Source organism: Mauremys reevesii, linkage group 24 (genome assembly GCF_016161935.1).
Source record: "Mauremys reevesii isolate NIE-2019 linkage group 24, ASM1616193v1, whole genome shotgun sequence".
Classification (NCBI taxonomy): Eukaryota; Metazoa; Chordata; order Testudines; family Geoemydidae; genus Mauremys; species Mauremys reevesii.
This window is the reverse complement of record NC_052646.1, coordinates 20,605,534-20,623,969: the sequence shown is the minus strand read 5'-3', so window position 1 is coordinate 20,623,969 and position 18,436 is coordinate 20,605,534. Positions and strand designations below refer to the sequence as shown.

The window sequence follows — 18,436 nt, the reverse complement described above, 5'->3', positions numbered from 1 at the left end:
CTGTCAGCGCCCCAGTCTCACGCGGACGGCTCAGCAACGGGCAGCCCGCACACAACACCACACCGGGGGCTTTTATTTCGGATCCTGATTTATTCAGTGAATTTGCTAATGCACAGAGAGATTCCAGCCAGCCGTGAGGCACCGGGACAGACACACCCATGCGCTGGGCAGACCCTTGGCTATGCAGCGGCCCCTTTGCGTCGCCCGGCAGCGCGGAGGGGCCTCGGAGGGGGTGCAGCTGGGACTTCAGGCCTTTATTCGTAGGCACCAGGTGCTGCGTGGGCCGTGCCGGGCGGGGGTCAGGAGAGCAGCTTCACCAGCAGAGCCCAGTCAGGCCAGGCAGGTAGAGGGTGAAGGAGAATCTCCCCAGAGCCGGGCTGCCCTCACGGGGGGTTGTTTTGGGGAGGGGGATTGTTTTAAGAGCAGGTGTTTGTGGCAGGCCGGTTGTTTCAAGAGCGGGTGCTGTAGGGGTGGTGGGTGTTTCAACGGTGGTGGTGGTGGTGGGTGTTTCATGGGCGGTTGTTATGGGGATGGTGGTGGTGGTTGTTGTTATGATGGTGATGGTGTTGATTGGTGTTGTGACGGTGACGGTTGTTTTGGTGATGGTGCCAGTGGTGGCTGGTGTTTTGATGGTGGTGGTGGTTGCTGTGATGGTGGTGCTGATGGGTGGTGTTAGGAGGGTGGTGGTATTTGTTGTTGTTATGCTGGTGGTAGTGACTGTGATGGTTGTTGTGGGGGTGGTTATTTCAAGAGTGGTTTGTATAGTGAGGGTGGGGTGATTGTTTCAAGGGTGGTTGTTGTAGTGGGGGTGGGGGTGGTTGTTTTGAGGGTGGTTGTTGCCATGGGGGTTGTGGTGGTTCTGTGAGCCGCAACGGAGGTTGCCCGTATACAGATGTATATCTAGGCTCCTGAAGCCAAGAAAGTTCCAGATTTAATCACTTTTGTGGACGCAGTAGCGCAGCCTTTTGCAGCAAATGTTAAAAGAGTTGAACCTGAGGGAGACAATCAGCCTGTTATTAGGCGGGGGCAGCTCTGGTTCCTTCTCTGCCCCAGAACCTCTGTCTCCACCATCCAGCGGTTCCCACCTCTGCCTCCCGTTCCCACCCCCCGGTGCTCTCCCTGCTCTCGCTGTAACCGGCCACGGCAGGGCGGGCGTCTGGTCCCCTCCTGCCTCCCCCGTGCCCCTTTCTGCAGCTCCACACGAGACTGAAGCTGGAGTTTGGAACCAGCTGATCTCCGGGGGCGGCTCCTTCCCCAGCTTGCGGCCCCCTGGGGAACACGCCCGGCTCTCACCGTCCCCGGCAGCACCGGCTTAGCTGTCCCTGTGCTCCCTGCTGACGCGCGTGAGCCGTTAATCAATGTGCTTTGAACTAGTGCCCTGCCAAGGTGCTCGAACGAGCTGTTCACGTGCATCAGCAGGGGGCACAGGGAGAGCTGGATTCACACCCCAGCTCAGCGCCGTCTCACTGTGCGTGTGGACAAGCCATTAAAGAGGGACGGTAAAAACAGACCCCTACGTACCGTCCAGTAGAGCCGAGTTACAGTTACCTGCGTTGTTGCATCGTGTGGTGCCGATCCTCAGATACCTGCCATTCCCAAGAGTGAAAGTGACGGGGTCTTTCATGCCACCAGTAGAGTCCCTTCGCCATTGGCTGCAGAAGCCCGTGCTCCTTATCCCACCTGCTGTAAAGAAAGAAAACAGAGAACAGAACTGAGAGGCTGGGAGGGGAACCTGGAGGAGGAGCAGGGAGGTTATTTTACCTCCGTGTCTGGCCCTGGGGCGACGCTGCTGGGAGCCTGTGCCCAGTTCTGGGCCCCACCATTCAGGAAGGAGGTTAGTCACTTCGGGAGGGGTCAGAGAAGAGCCGTGAGGACGATTGAAGGGTTAGAAAACCTGCCCTAGCGCGAGAGACCCCAGGAGCTTGATCCGTGGAGCTGAACACAGAGACGGTTCAGGGGTGACGTGGTCCCCGTCTGCCAGAACCTACCCGGGGAACAAACGTTCACTGATGGGCTCCTCAGTCGGGCGGCGGAAGGTCGGACGCCGTCCCGTGGCTGGGAGTTGGAGCCGGACAGACTCAGACTGGGAATAAGGGGAAGGTTTTTCACAGGGAGGGTCATTAACCACTGGGACGATCTCCCAGGGGCCGGGGTGGATTCTCCATCAGGGACAATGTGTAAAGCCAGATGGGAGGTTTCTCTCCCAGCTCTGCCCTAGGGATGATCTGGGGCAGGTCTCTGGCCTGTGCTGAGCTGGGGGTCAGATGAGACGATCCCAACGGTCCTTTGTGGCCCTGGGGACTAGGACTTGGTGGCCGTGTCTGCACTGCAGAGTGAACCCGGGTTAGCCATGCCCTGGGGTGAGCGTCCGCACTGCGAAGCCTCCCGGGGGTTAGATCCACCTGGACACCACCCGGCCGGTGCTGCACTAACCCCAGGGCAGCGCTAGGCCTTTGGGGGCATGTCCCAGAGCTCCTAGCACTGCCCTGAGCTGGGCCGTTCTCTGCCGCGATTCTCTGCGACGGCGTCTCTGCCTGAGAGCCGGGGAGAGCCGGGGAGAGCCGGAGCCGGCTGCAGGGAACGTGGGGTTTGAAACATCACCAAGGGCTGTGTAAACCGGCAGGTGATTCAGTGCAGGAGAAGGGAACAGGCAGGAGGGCAGGAAACCACGGCTCTGCAGGAATTATGGGAAGGCGTTGGAGGACTATCGGCACCGTGTGAAGTAACCCAGGTTACAGCCGCGTCCCCACTGCAGAGTGGGCGGGTTCCAGCCAAGTTAAAGCGGAACCAGGGTCTAAGCTGCACCCTGAACTGCGTCAGCCGGGCTGAGCTCAAAGCTCGTATCCACGGAGGTTGCAGGGGTTTGTGGGGGGGGATAACAGGGGATGGCGGGGGTGGGGGGGCAGGTTGGGGCTAAACCCGGGTCGCAGCTCACATTACCTCTGCAGTGAGCATCGACTCACAGACTCTCAGGGTTGGAAGGGACCTTAGGAAGTATCTAGTCCAACCCGCTGCTCAAAGCAGGACCAATGATAACATACCCTGAGTGGGGGGGAGTTTTAATAAACCCATTTGTGACTGTGCTGGGAAAATTTCCTGAGTGTGGTCAGAGAGAGAGAGAGAGAGAGAGAGAGAGATGGGTGGATGGGGATAGATAGATAGAAAGATAATGACAGAGCACGTTAAAGCTGATGCTGTGCTATGCATCCTTCTTACAGGGTAAATGGAAGGAATCTTAAATCTCTTTAATTCAATGGGAGGATGAACAAAACTAGGTCTGTAACTCAGATTTTCAATTCCAAAGGGCAAACGTGGAGAAATGAAGGGAACTAGTGAAATCCGCCGGCCTGAAGAGCTCAGGGAGCTGAACACGGGGAAGGTTTGGAATCTCTTTAAGTCAAAAGGGCAAAAACCATCTTGAATTTGCACCCCAAGCAAGGGGGAAACGTGTTATGCCGGGCTCCAGCCCTGAGCAGGGGACTAAGAGCTCCAGACAGGACATTGGGAACAAGCCGACACTCTACCAGGGATCTGATCACCAATTTCCTTTTTTAACACGATTCAGAACGTGCATTTTCACCCAAAGCAGCTTCGCTCGCGGCAGCGCAGCCGTCCATTGCGGAGCTGAAAACGTAGTGAATGAAATTCAGTAACTAAAGCCCCAGGGGTGAAATCCTGGCCCCGCTGACGTCAATGGGAGATTTACAACTGACTCCAATGGGGCCAGATTTCAATGGCACGTAGCGAATCTGCGACTGCTTGCGGCAAAAATCCCCAACGGCCGGTGATGGACACTAGCTGGGACGGGCTCTGAGTGACTCCAGAGGATTCTTTCCCAGGCGTCTGGCTGGTGGGTCTCACCTACACGCTCAGGGTCTAACTGATCACCAGCCTTAGGGTTAGGAAGGACTTTCTCCCTGGGTCAAATTGGCAGAGATCCTGGGGGGGTTTCAGCTTCCTTTGCAGCCTGGGCCATGGGTCACCTGCAGGTTTGAACTAGTGTCCATGGTTGCGTCTCTGTAACTTGACGTCTTTAACCCGTGATTTGGGGACTCAGCCGGAGGTCGGGGCCTGTTACAGGAGGGGGCGGGTGAGGTTCTGGGGCCTGTGATGTGCCGGAGGTCAGACGAGATGATCGCGATGGCCCGGGGGGCTGACGCAATGTCACCTACCCAGTGTAGAGTCTCCTGCCCCTGAGAGGCAGCCGCCTGTAGCCGCCGTTACTGTGCAGTTCTCGATAGGAGTCTCGCAGGTCTCCGGGAGGCCGTAGCACGTGCCACATGTCAGGGTACCTGCTGGGGGATGAAGAACAAGTGTTTCCTTGTTACTGTGGCGTGACAGTGTCACTCTGACACGTCCCTTAGCCCCAGTCCTTACCCTCTGCCCCAAACAAGCTGAGGGGTTAACGGACCCGATTTCCTCCCGACGCTCGGCAATTGCACAATCTCAGCCCCTGGGCCAGGGGTACCTGGGGGTCAGACTGGGGACGGGTGAAGGGGATGATGCTCTTCCCAAGCTCCGCCCACAAAATAAGCTCCGCCCACCCCAGATGTGGCTCCTGTTGTGCAGGTATTCACAGGACTGGGTCTCACGCGCACCCGGCTGGGGGAATTTAATTACAGAGTCACTGAGCGCAGAAACGCGTTCCGGCCTTGGTTGCATTCCCAACGAGCTTTGCTCCCGGGGGGTGTCGAGATGGGTAGGGGACTTCCAGGCGGAATCCAGGAGTCTAAAGAGAGAGGGAGAGAGACAGAGTGTTTGGAAACTGACTGATGAACAGTGCAATGGAAAAGCTGGGGGCTATTTATATCCAAGTGTTAACGCAAGGCTCAGATTCAGCTAGCATAGAATCGTAGGACTGGCAGGGACCTCGCAAGGTCTCTAGTCCAGCCCCCTGCACTCATGGCAGGACTAAGGATTATCTAGACCTTCCCTGACAGGGGTTTGTTCGACCTGCTCTTCAAAATCCCCAGTGATGGAGATTCCACCACCTCCCTGGGCAATTTACCCCGGTGCGTAACCACCCGGACAGGCAGGAAGTTTTTCCTAATGTCCAACCAGCAGGTGGTGGTTTTGTATTGGCTGAATCTGCAGCCTTGTTCTCTAGGATCTCGGCTGCCATTGAATGCACACGAGTAAGGCCGGGTCGATGCCAGAAACGTTTGCTGGCACAGCTCTGCGGGGCGGGCGTGTGATCTCCTGGGCCATCGCTGTGCAGGCTAAAGCCCCAGCATGGGGCAGTTATACCGGCAGAAAACCCCTTTTACACATACACGTTATTTCTGCCTCCTACGGACGCTGTCCCACGGTGTGTAACTGAAACATTCATTGGAGCAAAAGCCTGAGTCTCCCAACCTCCCAGGTCTAGAGTCCTTCTCTCTCTCGTGTGCTCGTTCGCTGTGGTCCAGCAAACAGGGGGACTCTCATGTAGGAGCAGGGAGGGGATTGTCTCTCTGGCTTTGGCCCTGGGCTGACGCTGCTGGGATCCAGTGTCCAGTTCCGGGGCCCATGGTTCAAGGGGGTGGTTGGTCGGTTGCAGAAGAGCCGCGAGAATGAGGAAAGAGAAAACCTGCTTCACAGAGACAGGCTCCAGCAGCTCGGTCCACTGAGCTTAGCACAGAGAAGGTCCAGGGGTGACCTGATCCTGGCCTGTCAGTCCCTACACGGGGAACGAATATTTATTAACGGGCTCTTTGATCCAGCAGAGGAAGGTCTGGTGCGATCCCATGGCTGGAAGCTGGAGCTGGAGAAACTCAGAGTGGGAATAAGGCAGGGTTCTCACCACAAATGTTTTGGTGGCCTTGGAGTGCAGACACCAACTCTTTTCCTAAAATTATTTATTTTTCCTTAAGTTAATAAAGGAATATGCACCTACGTACCTCCAAATCATTGTCGTTTAGTTATGTAAGGTTTGGGGTTTCTTTCTTGCAGATTCAGTCATAAAAATCATGCCCAGTTATCGCCATTCTTCACCGGACCTAACGGAATAGAAACACATTTGCCCATTCTTGTCTTTTTCATGATGGCTTCTTTTGCTTGTTAGGTAAAAGTGGTCGTCTGTCCAACAATTCTGAAGTAAATTTAAAAATACTTTGAGATAATAGAAGTCCAAATAATAATGAAAAAAGATATGTGCAAATAGGTCCAATTTTTTTATTTGAGAAACAGAAAAAAAAAGTCAACCCAACAGTAATGATACTATGAACAGCAAACTCAATCCTTTTATATTGTATCTTAGAAATACAATGTGAAAATAGCAAAAAGAACAGGAGTCCTTGTGGCACCTTAGAGACTAACGAATTTATTTGAGCATAAGCTTTTGTGGGCTACAGCTCACTTCATCAGATAAAAGTTCTGGGTTTTACCACATCCACTGTGTGGCTCCGATTACTTGCAATACACTCAGCAGCTCTTTGAAAGGAAAGTCTGCAGGATCTCGTGCCTCTCGTGAAATTAGAAGAGAAGCTTCAAGGTTTGCATCAGTGAGGCGGTTTCAGTCCATGTTTTTCGGGAAATGCAGGGCACCGAATGCCCTCTCCCACGGCACAGGAGTAAAAACGGACAAGCAAAGCAATGCTAGGGGCTTGTAGGTGTCCTCAGACGGGTACACGTTACTCCAGAACTCCTGTACTTTAACCGCCGGCGGACTGAAGTGTGTTTTCATTCTTGAATCATTGCACATTTCAGCATGAGGAACCTGAGAGTCATTAAATCCAAAGAGTCGGCGGAAGCTCACCTGGCTTGCAAGGCAGGTAGTTTGCAGCCAACAAAGCCGAACCAGAATTGTTGAATGGGTCCGTCACAAAGGGGCACTGATGGAAAAAGTTTCCCTCACTGAAGCGATTTTCAAGATCCTCCCAGAAGATACTCAGGGATTCGGTTACCACTAAGCCGACCTTTTCCGGCAGCTTCTCATCCTGACAGCTGAGAAACTGACTAAGCTCGTAAAACACTGAAAAGGCCCGTTCCTCTTGTAGGTGCTGGATGCTTGGGGGCCAGGTTTGTATAATTTTTGGTGGTGCCCAAGCAGAGCTGTCCCGTCCATAGGATGGACCGGGGCAAGCATCCCAGGCTTGTGCTCTGGGGGGCCCCGTGCTTCAGTGGGACGCAGGGTCCAGGGCGGCCTGGGGGGGCAGTGGGGGGGCCGGCGCTGTCAGCAGCAAGCGACCCAGCCCCAGCCTGCACCGCTCTCCTTCTTCCCACCCCGCCCCCACTCCACCCCTTCCCCCAAACCCCCACCCTGCCTCTTCCCACCCCTGCTTTGCCCCCTCCCGCCCCACTCCACCCCTCCCCGCCCCCATTCCTTTGGTCTGGCCCAGTAGGGCCATTCTGACGTTCTTATGTTCAAGCACCGACGGTCGAAAGGGCTCGCCGTGACTTTTCCAGCTCTTTCATTTTGCAGAACAGTCGCCAGATCTCTTGTTCTCCTCTGTACCATTGCCCCGTGGCAGCTCTCCGAAAAGCTCACTTTCTGGTTCTACGGCCAGAACCATTTTCTTCAGGCGTTCTCCATCGCGGAGTGGTTTCCTTGCTTCCCACATAAGTAGTGCAACTTTAAAACTCGCCCCTTGAATTTGATCCACCGTATTCAAAAAATCTTTGAGCTGCCGCTGTTGTCTTTCGAACTCGGTTCTTGCATCATGTGACAGCTTGCGCCTCTGAAACGCGTCGTGGTAATTCTGTTCCAGCTAGCGTGACCTTGTATTGCATGCATTCTGATTTGGTGAATTTCTCTCTTACAAACAGCACTCGCTGCAACGTGCTCGGAAACGGAATCAGACGGCTTCAGAAACACGAGAAACTGCATTTCCCACTGGCCCTGAAACGTTCGTTTTTCTTCCATATTCCACTTTTCTTAGCCGGAGGTGGCCCCTGCGGGACCATCTCTGTATCACATCAGGGGCGCTATCTGGCACGGATTGTCTGAACAACTTTCTGAGATCCGTTCGTGTCGTTACCTCTATTGCCTTCTGCCCCGAACAATCTCAGCCTAATCACACACCGCCCAGGGATTCTTGCCGACCAGGAGGTTGACCCATAGCTGCTTACGGCACGACAGTAAAAACACAGCGTGACTAGGTTTGGGGATGTGAAAGGAAACCACATCTATGTCATTCAGCTCTGCCTGCGCTGTAGTAATGTTTAGAAGGGAACGAGTCTGATTTAGGAGTTATGGTGTTTGCAAGGCAGCTTTAAAACTTGGCATCTCAGCGACTGTCGGGGTGCTCTGGTGCATAGGAGTATTTTGACGTCTATCTCTGGGGGAGCAGGGCAGTGTGGATTTAACCAGGACCAAACAGGGCCTTATGGGTGGGCGATGTGGCCAACCACCATGGTGCCGTGGTGAGGGGAGTGCCAGGGAGAAGAGGCCAGGAGCGGGCCAGGCCTGGGGTGAGAGGCCGCGGAAGGGAGCTTGGGACCATGGCGGGGAAGCAGCAGGGCCCCTGGGTGATGGGGCGGTGGGTGGGGAGCCCGGGAGGCAGCGGGAGCTGGGGCGATGGGGGCAGAGCTGAATTTGTAATGAAAGAGGCGTCAGGGCGCGAGCTGGGGGGCTGCTGGCGGGTGCCCTGCTCTGAAGGCAGGTGGCACCGGGGCGCTCCCTGGGCTGTGAAATGTGATATTTGTATGTGTTGAAATATCACGTTTCACAGCAAGTCTTGGCAAACGGAGACCTGGGTTGAGGGGTTGGGGGTGAGGGAGGAGGCCGCTGGTCAGTACCCTGGGCCGGCACCTGCAGGATTCCCAGGTCGGCACCCGGGGCCTGTGCTTGGGGTCTGCGACCAGAGTCAAAGGCCAACGCGCACGTCTCGAGTACGAAATCTATTCCTGACTCTCCCGGGGTCTAACATCACCGCTCCCTCCGCGGCGCCGCTCTCGCCCTCGGCAGCTCGACTCCCGCCTTATCTTATTTATGGCCCTTTGCGTTTATTTAGTCTTTGATCAGACAGCTCAGCACGTCCGGCCGCTTCTGGGGAACGGCCACTTGCAGTGGAATTTCTCAGGAGTCTGAAGCACCCAGCCGGGGGCGGGAGGAACTAGGAGACCGGAGGAAGACAGAGGAAAACTGAGGCTTGGGGAGTAGAAACATTCACTTGTTCTCCCATTCATACTCCCCACACCCCTATCTATCTATCTTCATACACCCTTTCTATCTATCTATCTCTTCAGGGCAGGACAGTGTCGACACCTCTGTGCAGCGCCTGGCACAACGGGTCTCTGATCTCTAGGTACTACCCTGGCACGTTCCTTTCTCTCTCACGTGCCAAGGGACCTGAGCTCCCTCTGGGCTAGGATAGCACTGAAATGCAGCCATCTCTGGGGTGGGGGTGAACCCCAGCCTGGGGAATGTCCGATGACAGCAGCGTTTAGGAAACAGGCCCTGGGAGATTAAATATCCTCCGAGGGGACCCAGTCGCTTTAACAGAGACACGGGCGGAGATCGGCGACTGTCGGAAGCACAGAGACCCGAGAGAGAAACAAGCGATAACGTCGGATTGGTCCCGTGAGCGAGCAAAGGGTTAATCTGAGCACAGCTCAGTGAGATAATTTGTGGCTTTCTGCCACCTGGGCCCTTATCAGGAACCCTCCGTGCTGCTTCCTCCATCTATATAAACGAGGTGCCCAGTTTGCATAGCCAGAGAACCTGCTTCCCCATCCTCGCCAGCGCCGGCCCTGGGAGGCGGAAAGTAAGAGCTGCCCCGGCCCACTGCCCTCTCCGCGCCCATGAGACCCAAATTCACACGCGGGAGGATTGTCCGAAACTGGGCCCTAGGAGCCGATCGACGTTTTCCAACCCAACTGAAAAAAGTTTCCCACCCGCGCTGACGTTCCTTCAACCAAACCCTGCGGGTGTTTTGAACGGGGAGTAAACGTTCCCCTTTTCCGTCCCGGAGCCCCCCAGTTTCACACAACTAATTCCCTCCGAGTTTGGAAATACGGTGTCTCTTTCCGCGCCAATCAGAGGGGGCCAACTCGTGTGTAAACCATTGCAAAATGGGAAAAGGCCCGAGCGGCGATTTCGATTGAGAACCGGGGGAGGGCGGGGGACACAAAAGAATCCTCTCGAAAGGCACTGGTGAAGAAATCCAAAAATAAAGCAGTGAGAAGATTCCTGAAACACGAAAAGCACCTGGATCTGATTGGGTTTTTTCTCTTCCCATTTCTGACCAGCTCTGCCGCTGCTAAAAGGGTTAAGTTGTAATTTAAATGCCATTGCGAATCTCACTTGAGGTCTCTGTGTTGCCCAGTATGACGGTGAGCGTCTCTGGATCTCGGGTGGGGCCCAGGTGGTGCCTGGCACGATGGGGAACTCACCACCCGCGATTTTGGGTGGGGTCCTGGCATGCATGGCAAAATGGGAAGACCCTTCGTGTCTCGGGCAGTGTCTGTGGGGCACCTGGCATGACAGGGAACCCCCCTGGATCTCGGACGGGATCCGGAAATTGTTCCTGTGGAAATGGTAGGAAAATTCCCACCCTCCGTTCATTTTTTTTTAAAGTTTTCCTCTGGAAAAGTGGAGCGGGGAAAGTTTTCAAAAATTAAAACAAGGGAGAAAGTAACTGTCTGATTTAAAATCATACTAATCCCAGCCCCTAGCTCTTAAAGCGCTTTACCAAGGAGGGTCAGTATCATCACCCCTGTTTTACAGCTGGGGAAACCGAGGCATGATGGGGAAGGTGTTTGTAAGCAGCAGCCTGATGAGTAGCTCATCGGTTCTCTGAAGCGCAGGGCTCTGTCCTATCCACCCCATTGCTTTGTCTCCCTGTTTAACTGTCTCTTTAAGCGACCCAAAGTAACACTTTGGTTTAGGGTTTTTTCCTGGTTGCAAAAGGGCTCAGAAAGTTTTCTTGGGGAGGGGGTGAAATTAACTCAGACTTTCACAATTTGTTGCTGTTTTCTAACTGGGGAAACCAGACAAGAAATGGGGAAAGTTCGATTCCCCCCCCCTCCCGCCGCCGCTTTCTTACTTTTTTGAAATTTCCACATTGGGAAAAAATGTTATCACCCAACAGGGGGAAGAAATTCTGACTGGAGATTTTTTATCCTGGGGAAATTCCAGTGAGCAAAATCCCCGTTGTCAAGCCAAATCTTCGGATAAGGCTGCGAGGTTTCGTCCATGGGATTTGCCAGACTGGGCAAAACCGAGGTTCTCTCTTGTCCCATTATCTGGCAGATAAGATACGATGCGATAAGAAGAAAGAAACTGTCAGTTTCAGTTTTCTCTGTCTTGTAACACAAATAGGAGTCGGATTTAAAGTCTCAGGAACCTAGTGGAGTCTCAGAAAGTGCCTAATTCCCTTGGTTTCAATGGGAATTAGGAGCCGAACTCAGTTCAGTGCTTTAAAATTTCCACCTACAGGCACTTGAAAAAGTTACCCTGGGTTTGGCTCGTCCTTTATTCCCAGCTAGTTCTCAGGAGGAAAATATGAGATCCGCAGTCTCGGCTGAACTAAAAGAGGCTGCTTCCAGACACTCTAAAGCTACTTTCTACTACCAGGGTAATTCCAAGTGCCCATTTGGCTGGAGGCACCTGCTTCAGCTTTGAAATAGCGAGCAATGTGGCTATCAGTAGGGTTCAGAGTTAACCTGCTGTCTGCAGTTGTTTTTAGCTGCTGGTGCCCCCTGCAGTTGAGGCTGCCTCAGTTTCCCCTTTGTTCAGCCAGTGACTGTTTAGCCCCGTGTCTGGTAGTTCCTTGCTAGGATTCCACCTGGCTTTTTGGGGCAGAAGCTACTCTAGTGAGTCAGGACCAGGAACCTTAGTGAAGAGCTGAGAGACTCTGGCTTCAGTGTGTTGACTCTGGACCCTACTGACGACAGGATGGGGTGAGGAGGGGAGAACAAACAACACAGGACTGGTGTGTAGTCACGCCACTCAATCCCTGACTGGAAAGCACCCCAGGATGGCAGAGAAGGGTGCTGGGTACAACCTCGCAGGCTGCTTCTCTGACTCCCACTCATTCTCTGCCTCTGGCGGCCCAGCTCTGCCCCCAGGGGTCTCTCCGCCTTCCCAACGGCTCCTCCTCTGGCCCTGCTGCCTTTTGCGCCCCAGCTGTAGCAGGTCCACCAGTCTGCCCCTGTCAGGGTTCGACCACACTGCAGCTAGGAGGGTCAGGCCCAGCCCGGGGAGAGGGACGGACACTATTTCTCCCTGAGCTTTGGATAGCAGTGTGGCCACACGCACGGCTCGGGAGTGGGCAGAAGGGGTGTGGAGGTGGGTTGTATTAGGGAGGGTTGTGTGGGGGAGAAGATGTGCGAGAAGTGGGGGAGGGTTGTGTGGGGTGAGGCAGGGGAGGTGTGTGAGGAGGTTGTGTGTGGGGCTCTGGGTGAGTGGGGTGTGTGTGTGGGGAGAGGATTGGGTGAGTGGTGTTATAGGGAGGTGTGGGGAGGATTGTCAGGGATGTGATGGAGGTGTGTGTGTGGAGGTTATGTGATGGGGGTTGGGAGGGGTGTGTGTGGGAGGGTTGTGGGGAAGTGGGGGAGGTTGTGTGTGGGTGGGGAGTTGCAGGGGAGGCTGTCAGTGTGTGGGTTGTGTATGGGAGGGGTGTGTGGGAGTTGTGTGTGTGTGTCACGTCTATCTGTAGTGCACTGGCTGGGTCAAAGCCAGCACATGTCCATCAACCAGAACTGGACCTCACCCCTCTCCCCGCAGGGCCGACACCCCCTTAGTGGTGGGGATACCCTGTGCACCCCAACACACACACATACATGGAGCATTACAATGCCCAGTGATTTGCGATCCCCGGGGAAGGGGCTTTCCTGGTCCCGCGGAAGGCTGGGGGCTCTGCAGGGCAGCGTGTGTGCCTGGAGCCGGTCCGTGGAGAGCTGGCCTGGAGTGCGGTGGGGTAGGTTGGTCTCTGTACCTTAGCGAGCAGCCTGCTTCGTCTCCCTCTGCTTTCAGTTCGTGCAGATTGTTCTGGATTCGGAGCAGTAAAGTCATGTTATGGTGCCACCTTCGAGCCAGAGGCTTTGGTGCTGTTAGCGCCTGTCTCCTTGCTGCAGACCCAGCCTCCGTTAGGGCTGGTTCCCAGGGCTAGAGATGCCATTTTCATTCATTGCCGTGAGTCGCAAGCTTAGACTGGGCAGGAGAGGAGCAGTTTCTCTAGTAAATCCTACAGCCCCCCAGGGCATGGAATCCCAGAGCTCTACACTTCCTGTGTTTCCCCCCAGCCCGTGTGCATGGCGGCTGCAGAGATCGGTGCATCCAAGGCAAACAAGAGTCCAGTCCGGCTCCGAGCCCAGCCCCACACTCTCCCGGTTGCCATGCAGGGCTCCCTCGTGCTCAGCCTCCTGGCCGTGCTCCTAGCTGCAGCTAATGGCGAATGTAAGTCTCCGAGCCACGCGTTTCACAATTATCCTTTTCAACCACTGGCTCCAGGGGAGTCACCCCTGATTTACCCCAGTGTCACCCTTTTGGCTAAATTGGAGTCACTCCTGATTTACTCCAGTGTCACCCTATTAGCTAAATTGGGGTCACCCCTGATTTACCCCAGTGTTACCCTATTAGCTAAATTGGAGTCACTCCTGATTTACCCCAGTGTCACTGGCTAAATCGGAGTCACTCCTGATTTACCCCAGTGTCACCCTATTGGCTAAATTGGAGTCACTCCTGACTTACCCCAGTGTTAGCCTATTGGCCCCAATAACTCATACCCATTTTATGGCTCCTTTGTGCCAATTGTGCAAATGGCCTTCGTGTAAACTGCTCAGGCTCAAACTGACCGGCCACGCCACCTACCCTTCAGCCATTGCTCCGTAACCCTCTATCAAGTTCCCTCTGATCATTCTCCCATCAAAGGCCTTGCCTACAGGTGGACACTCTGGAAAATTAATCCAAATTAACCAAAGATGTGATTTTTAACCTGGATTAAACCCATCTAATTTGGAATATAAATGACCTTAATTCAGTTTCTTAATTTACCTCCAAAGTGAATTAAACTAAACCAAATGAAGGCCACTTTAATCCTAACAGAAAGTGTGCGCAGAGGACTTTAACCAATCCAGTTTAAATTCACACTTTTGGTTAATGCAGATTAAAAGTGGCTTTAATTCAGTTTCGTTCACCTCCACCATAGAGTCAACTAAATTGAATTTATTGAGAGTGTCTACACTGGGACTTAATCTGGGTCAACTAATCCGGATTAGTGACACCTGTAAATCCCCCACACAAGAAGCAGGGAGGGACCTTTGCACCAGAATTAATCCTGGACCCTTGGTGTTTCTTCCTACAGATTCCTGTTCATCTTGCATGAATTCCTGAGCGAATTGTTCTCCCATTGTGCATCAGTGCACAGTAAACTCCAACGATGGGGCCTGCATGTTCACTCTGGAAACAGTTTCCCCCGGTGAGCGAGATGGGCCTGGCACTCCCCTTTCCCTCCCCCAAACCTGCCTAACTTTCCAGCCAGCCCAGGGTGCTCTTACTCCTTTTAACCTGAGTGGATTAGCCAAAATTTGGGGCAGATTAACCAAAATTTGCTTCCATTAGGATGAGAAATAAATGAGATGGGTCAGATCTATTCTTGAGGTGTGGGGTTTGTGTGTGTGTGCGTGTGTGCAGGGGTTGTGTGTGTGGCTCGAGGGGGTTGTGTCTGCTATGGGCTGGTTGTTGTGGGGTGGTTGTGTAGGGTGTATGGTTGTGTAGGGTGTATGGAGTTTTGGATGTGGTGGGTTGTGTAGAGTGTGGGGGCAGTTGTGTGTGTTGGGGAAGCTGGGGTGAGTGTGTGGGTGTTGTGGGGGGCTGTACTTGGTGGGGGGAGGGTTGTATATGCGGGTGCTGTGGGTGGGGTGTGAGCTGGGTGGCATTTGTTGTGGGGCAGGAGCCTGTGTGTGGGGAAGGTGAGTGTGGGTGGGTTTTGTTGGGTGTGCCTTGGAGAAGGGTTGTGTGGTATGGGAGAGGGGGTGTGTGAGTGGGTGGGTGGGTTGTGTTGGGTGTGTGGATGGAGGAGTTGTGGGGTGCCTGGGTGTGCACACACATGTAGGCTGATTTTTGTCTTTTTTTCCCTTGCACCTAGGGGGACAGGACGAGACCGTCTACGCAACTTGTGTGGAGAACCGCACTACCTGCCGCACAGGCCCCATCAGCCTGACCGTCGGGACTGACAAACAAGTGAGGACCAACTCCATGTGCTGTCAGAGCGATCTCTGCAACCAGAATATAACCATGGCCGGTACGTCCCGAGCGCAGCCATTCGCGGGCACAGCTGCTCGACAGGCGGGAAAACAATTTGCCTGCAGCCATTAGAAATTTCCAAACTGTTTCTGTTTTGCAAGGTTAAAAAACAAAACAGAGCTTTACACTTCTGTGTGTGAAATATTGTTTTACAAAAACTCAGACTGGCCCCATTTCACCCGGGCCTTGGCACAATGAAAAGAGACGGACTTTTTTTCCCTTCGGTTTGGTGGCGGCTGCGAAAAATCAAAAACAAATGATGTTTCAGCTAGCATAGGGCTGGGCAAACTCCGGCCCGCGAGCCGGATCTGGATCCAGCCCTGCAGGGCTTTGGATCTGGCCCGGGGGATTGGTACCGTGGGCCCCGCGCCGCTCCTGGAAGTGGCCGGCACCACGTCCCTGTGGCCCTGGGTGCGGGGGAGGGAGAGGGCTCCGCGCGCTGCCCTCGCCTGTAGGCACCACCCCCGCAGCTCCCATTGGACGGGAACGGGAAACTGCAGCCAATGGGAGGGGCTGCAGGGACATGGTGCTGGAGCAGTGCGGGGCCAGGGCAGGCAGGCAGGGAGCCTGTCTTAGCCCCGCTGCGTGCCGCTGCCACCCCAGAGCTGCTCCAGGTAAGCGGTGCTGGGCCGGAGCCCACATCCCGACCCCCTGCCCTGAACCCCCTCCTGCATGCTGCACCCCAACCCCCAGCACCCTGCACCCTCTCCCGCACCCCAACCCCAGAACTAGAGTTTAATCCGAAATGTTTTCAGACATTACTGGAAATTAAAGTCAATTTTTATTTTTTTCTACCCTATTTTGAACCTGGGTCTCCCCCTTCCTTCTCTTCCCCTTCCTCTTCCTCTGGCATTTTGTAACTAAATAAACCCCAGGGGTTGTTTGAGTTATTTCCAGTTTTCTCCTTTTTCCTCTCTCTAACGCTTCCAAATGTCGCCAATGCTGGCAAAGTTACGACGTGCTGGAGATGCCTCGTTTCATTTTTATTCCTTTAACTGCTCCGCACCTTTTCCCGAAACTGGAGACGTTTGGAAATGTTACAGGAAAAGCCATCCGAAAACACAGATTGCATTCCGTCTATTCCATTCGCTGGCAAAAAACGGCCTGTTGGCCTCGAAAGCTGAAAAGCTTTTGAAAACCAGATTGAAAATCAGGTGGCGGCAAATTGAAAATGTTCATTTAGGAATTTCCCGTAGAAAAAAGTTTGATTTTCCAGTGGGACATTTGGCCTATGCTTGATGCAATGGGAAAAAGGGAGCGACACAAAGAATTGGGTGCCATGGGCCAAGCGACAGGCTTGGAGAACTTTGCAGCAGCAGTTGAACGGGGCCAGGTTGCATTGGTCAAAGCCAGAGAGCAGGCTGTTGCGGGAATCGAGAGGAGAGATGAGGAGATCCTGGCTGAGAGTTCTAGCCGTGGGGGTGGATAGTTCAGTTGATTCTCCATCAGCCTCTTTGTGTCCCGAAATTCTGACCCATGGTTCTTTCTCCGATTGTTCCCAGTGCCGCCGAAGAGCTCACTTAAGAACGGGCTGCAGTGCGAAGCCTGCAATGATCCGAACGCTGACCAGTGCAAGAACCGTGTGAACGTCTCCTGTATGGGCTCTCAGGATCGTTGCATCGACTTTGCTGGGACACCTGGTAATTCTGCCGAACATATAGTCTGGCTGGATCTTGGGAACTGACCCGAGCTCTCCCAGGCAGCTGGGAATTCCTACCAGAGCTGGTGAAATCCAGAATTCCCTAACCGTACAACTGGTGAAATTTATCGCGCGACACCTTTATCTTCATTGATACGGGGCCCCGTTTTTCAGCATTGAAGGTTTATGAGATTCAGTATTTGGAGTCCTAGTTTTTCCTGGGTTGTATCCCGAGCTGTGAGAGGGAAGTGGCGTCTAGTGGTTACAGCCGGGGGGCTGGGTGCCAGGACTCCTGGGTTCTATCACGAGCTCTGGGACAGGAGTGGAGTCTAGTGGGTTAGGGCCGATTCAGGCCAACTGAAGCATTTGAGAATTTGTGTCAAATTTGCCAAATTGTTTTTGCCGGAAAAAGACAAAATGTTCCAATTCAGTTTTTATATTTTAAAAAAGCATTAAGAGCCCCTTGGAAAAAACCTCCAACGAAACATTCCCTTTCAACCCCAAAGGTAACTCACTTTTGTCACCGCTTCCATTTTGCCAAAACCCGCCCATTCTGGGTCCACTCAAAGCCGAGTGTTTCCAACGGTTTGTCAGGCTGGAAACCGACCCCCCAAAATGGGCTATTGGCAAAGCTCTGTGGCCCAGGCTGGTGGGGAAGGGGAGGAGACGAAAAGGCCAGGCCATTCTTGATTCTTATCTCCCGTTTATTTCCATCTGCAGTTAACAGCACCAACACCACATTGATCTTGAAAGGCTGCGCTACCCAGAGCGCCTGTGAGCTGAAAGTCAATGGCAGCTTCTACTATTCCCAGCAGACGTATACGCTGACCAAAGCCGACTGCCTTCCAGCTACCAACAAGGGCTCTAACGCCGTGGTTCATGCCCTGGCGTTCTTCCCAACGTTGGCCGGGCTGCTCCTGGTGAAACAGCTGTCCTGATTTGCGCTCTGTCTGCAAGATCCTGGAGAAACCCCCCCCGCCCCACACACCCCTTGGGATTTAGGGGTGCCTTTGGAGAGATGAGTTCATCACAGGTTGTCGGGCTCTATACAGGGGTGTGAGTCAGTTATGCGGGACATCAGCCATAGACGGCCTTAAAATGGGTGAATCAATGAATCCAGTGGGTTGAATAAAAATGGTATTGAAACCATTCAGGTGCCTGCTTGTTTCTTGTTGAGGGGAGGTGGCGGAAGGATTTTCCCAGCATGCACAGCACTGTTTTGTGGGGGTCACTCCCTCGGCATAACCCTATAAGAACGGGCCATCCGAAGGTCAATCACACCCAATCTGCTGTTTTCTGACAATGGCCCGTACCATAAGAACATAAGAACGGCCCTACCGGGTCAGACCAAACATCCATCTAGCCCAGTATCCTGTCTACGGACAGTGGCCAACGCCAGGTGCCCCAGAGGGAATGAGCAGAACAGATAATCATCAAGTGATCCAGCCCCTGTCACCCATTCCCAGCTTCTGGCAAACCGAGCTAGGGACACCATCCCTGCCCATCCTGGCTACCAGATGCTCCAGAGGGAATGAAGAGAACAAGGCAATTAGCGAGTGAGCCATCCCATCGTCCAGACCCAGCCTCTGTTCCAAGCTGCCTCTCACCCTCACTTCCCTGTCAGAGTG

The 18,436-nt window shown here is 53.8% G+C and overlaps 1 protein-coding gene and 1 pseudogene across 1 annotated transcript; one reads left to right on the top strand and one right to left on the bottom strand.

The window, feature by feature from the left end:
• Positions 1-313: 313 nt before the first annotated feature.
• LOC120390113 lies at positions 314-12,937 on the bottom strand (annotated as a pseudogene).
• A 323-nt stretch (positions 12,938-13,260) lies between these two features.
• LOC120390112 (phospholipase A2 inhibitor and Ly6/PLAUR domain-containing protein-like) lies at positions 13,261-17,746 on the top strand. Its single transcript, XM_039512425.1, has 4 exons — positions 13,261-13,321; positions 15,012-15,167; positions 16,672-16,809; positions 17,529-17,746. Exons 1-4 carry the CDS (start codon positions 13,261-13,263, stop codon positions 17,744-17,746), a joined length of 573 nt encoding a protein of 190 aa, XP_039368359.1.
• Positions 17,747-18,436: the final 690 nt, after the last annotated feature.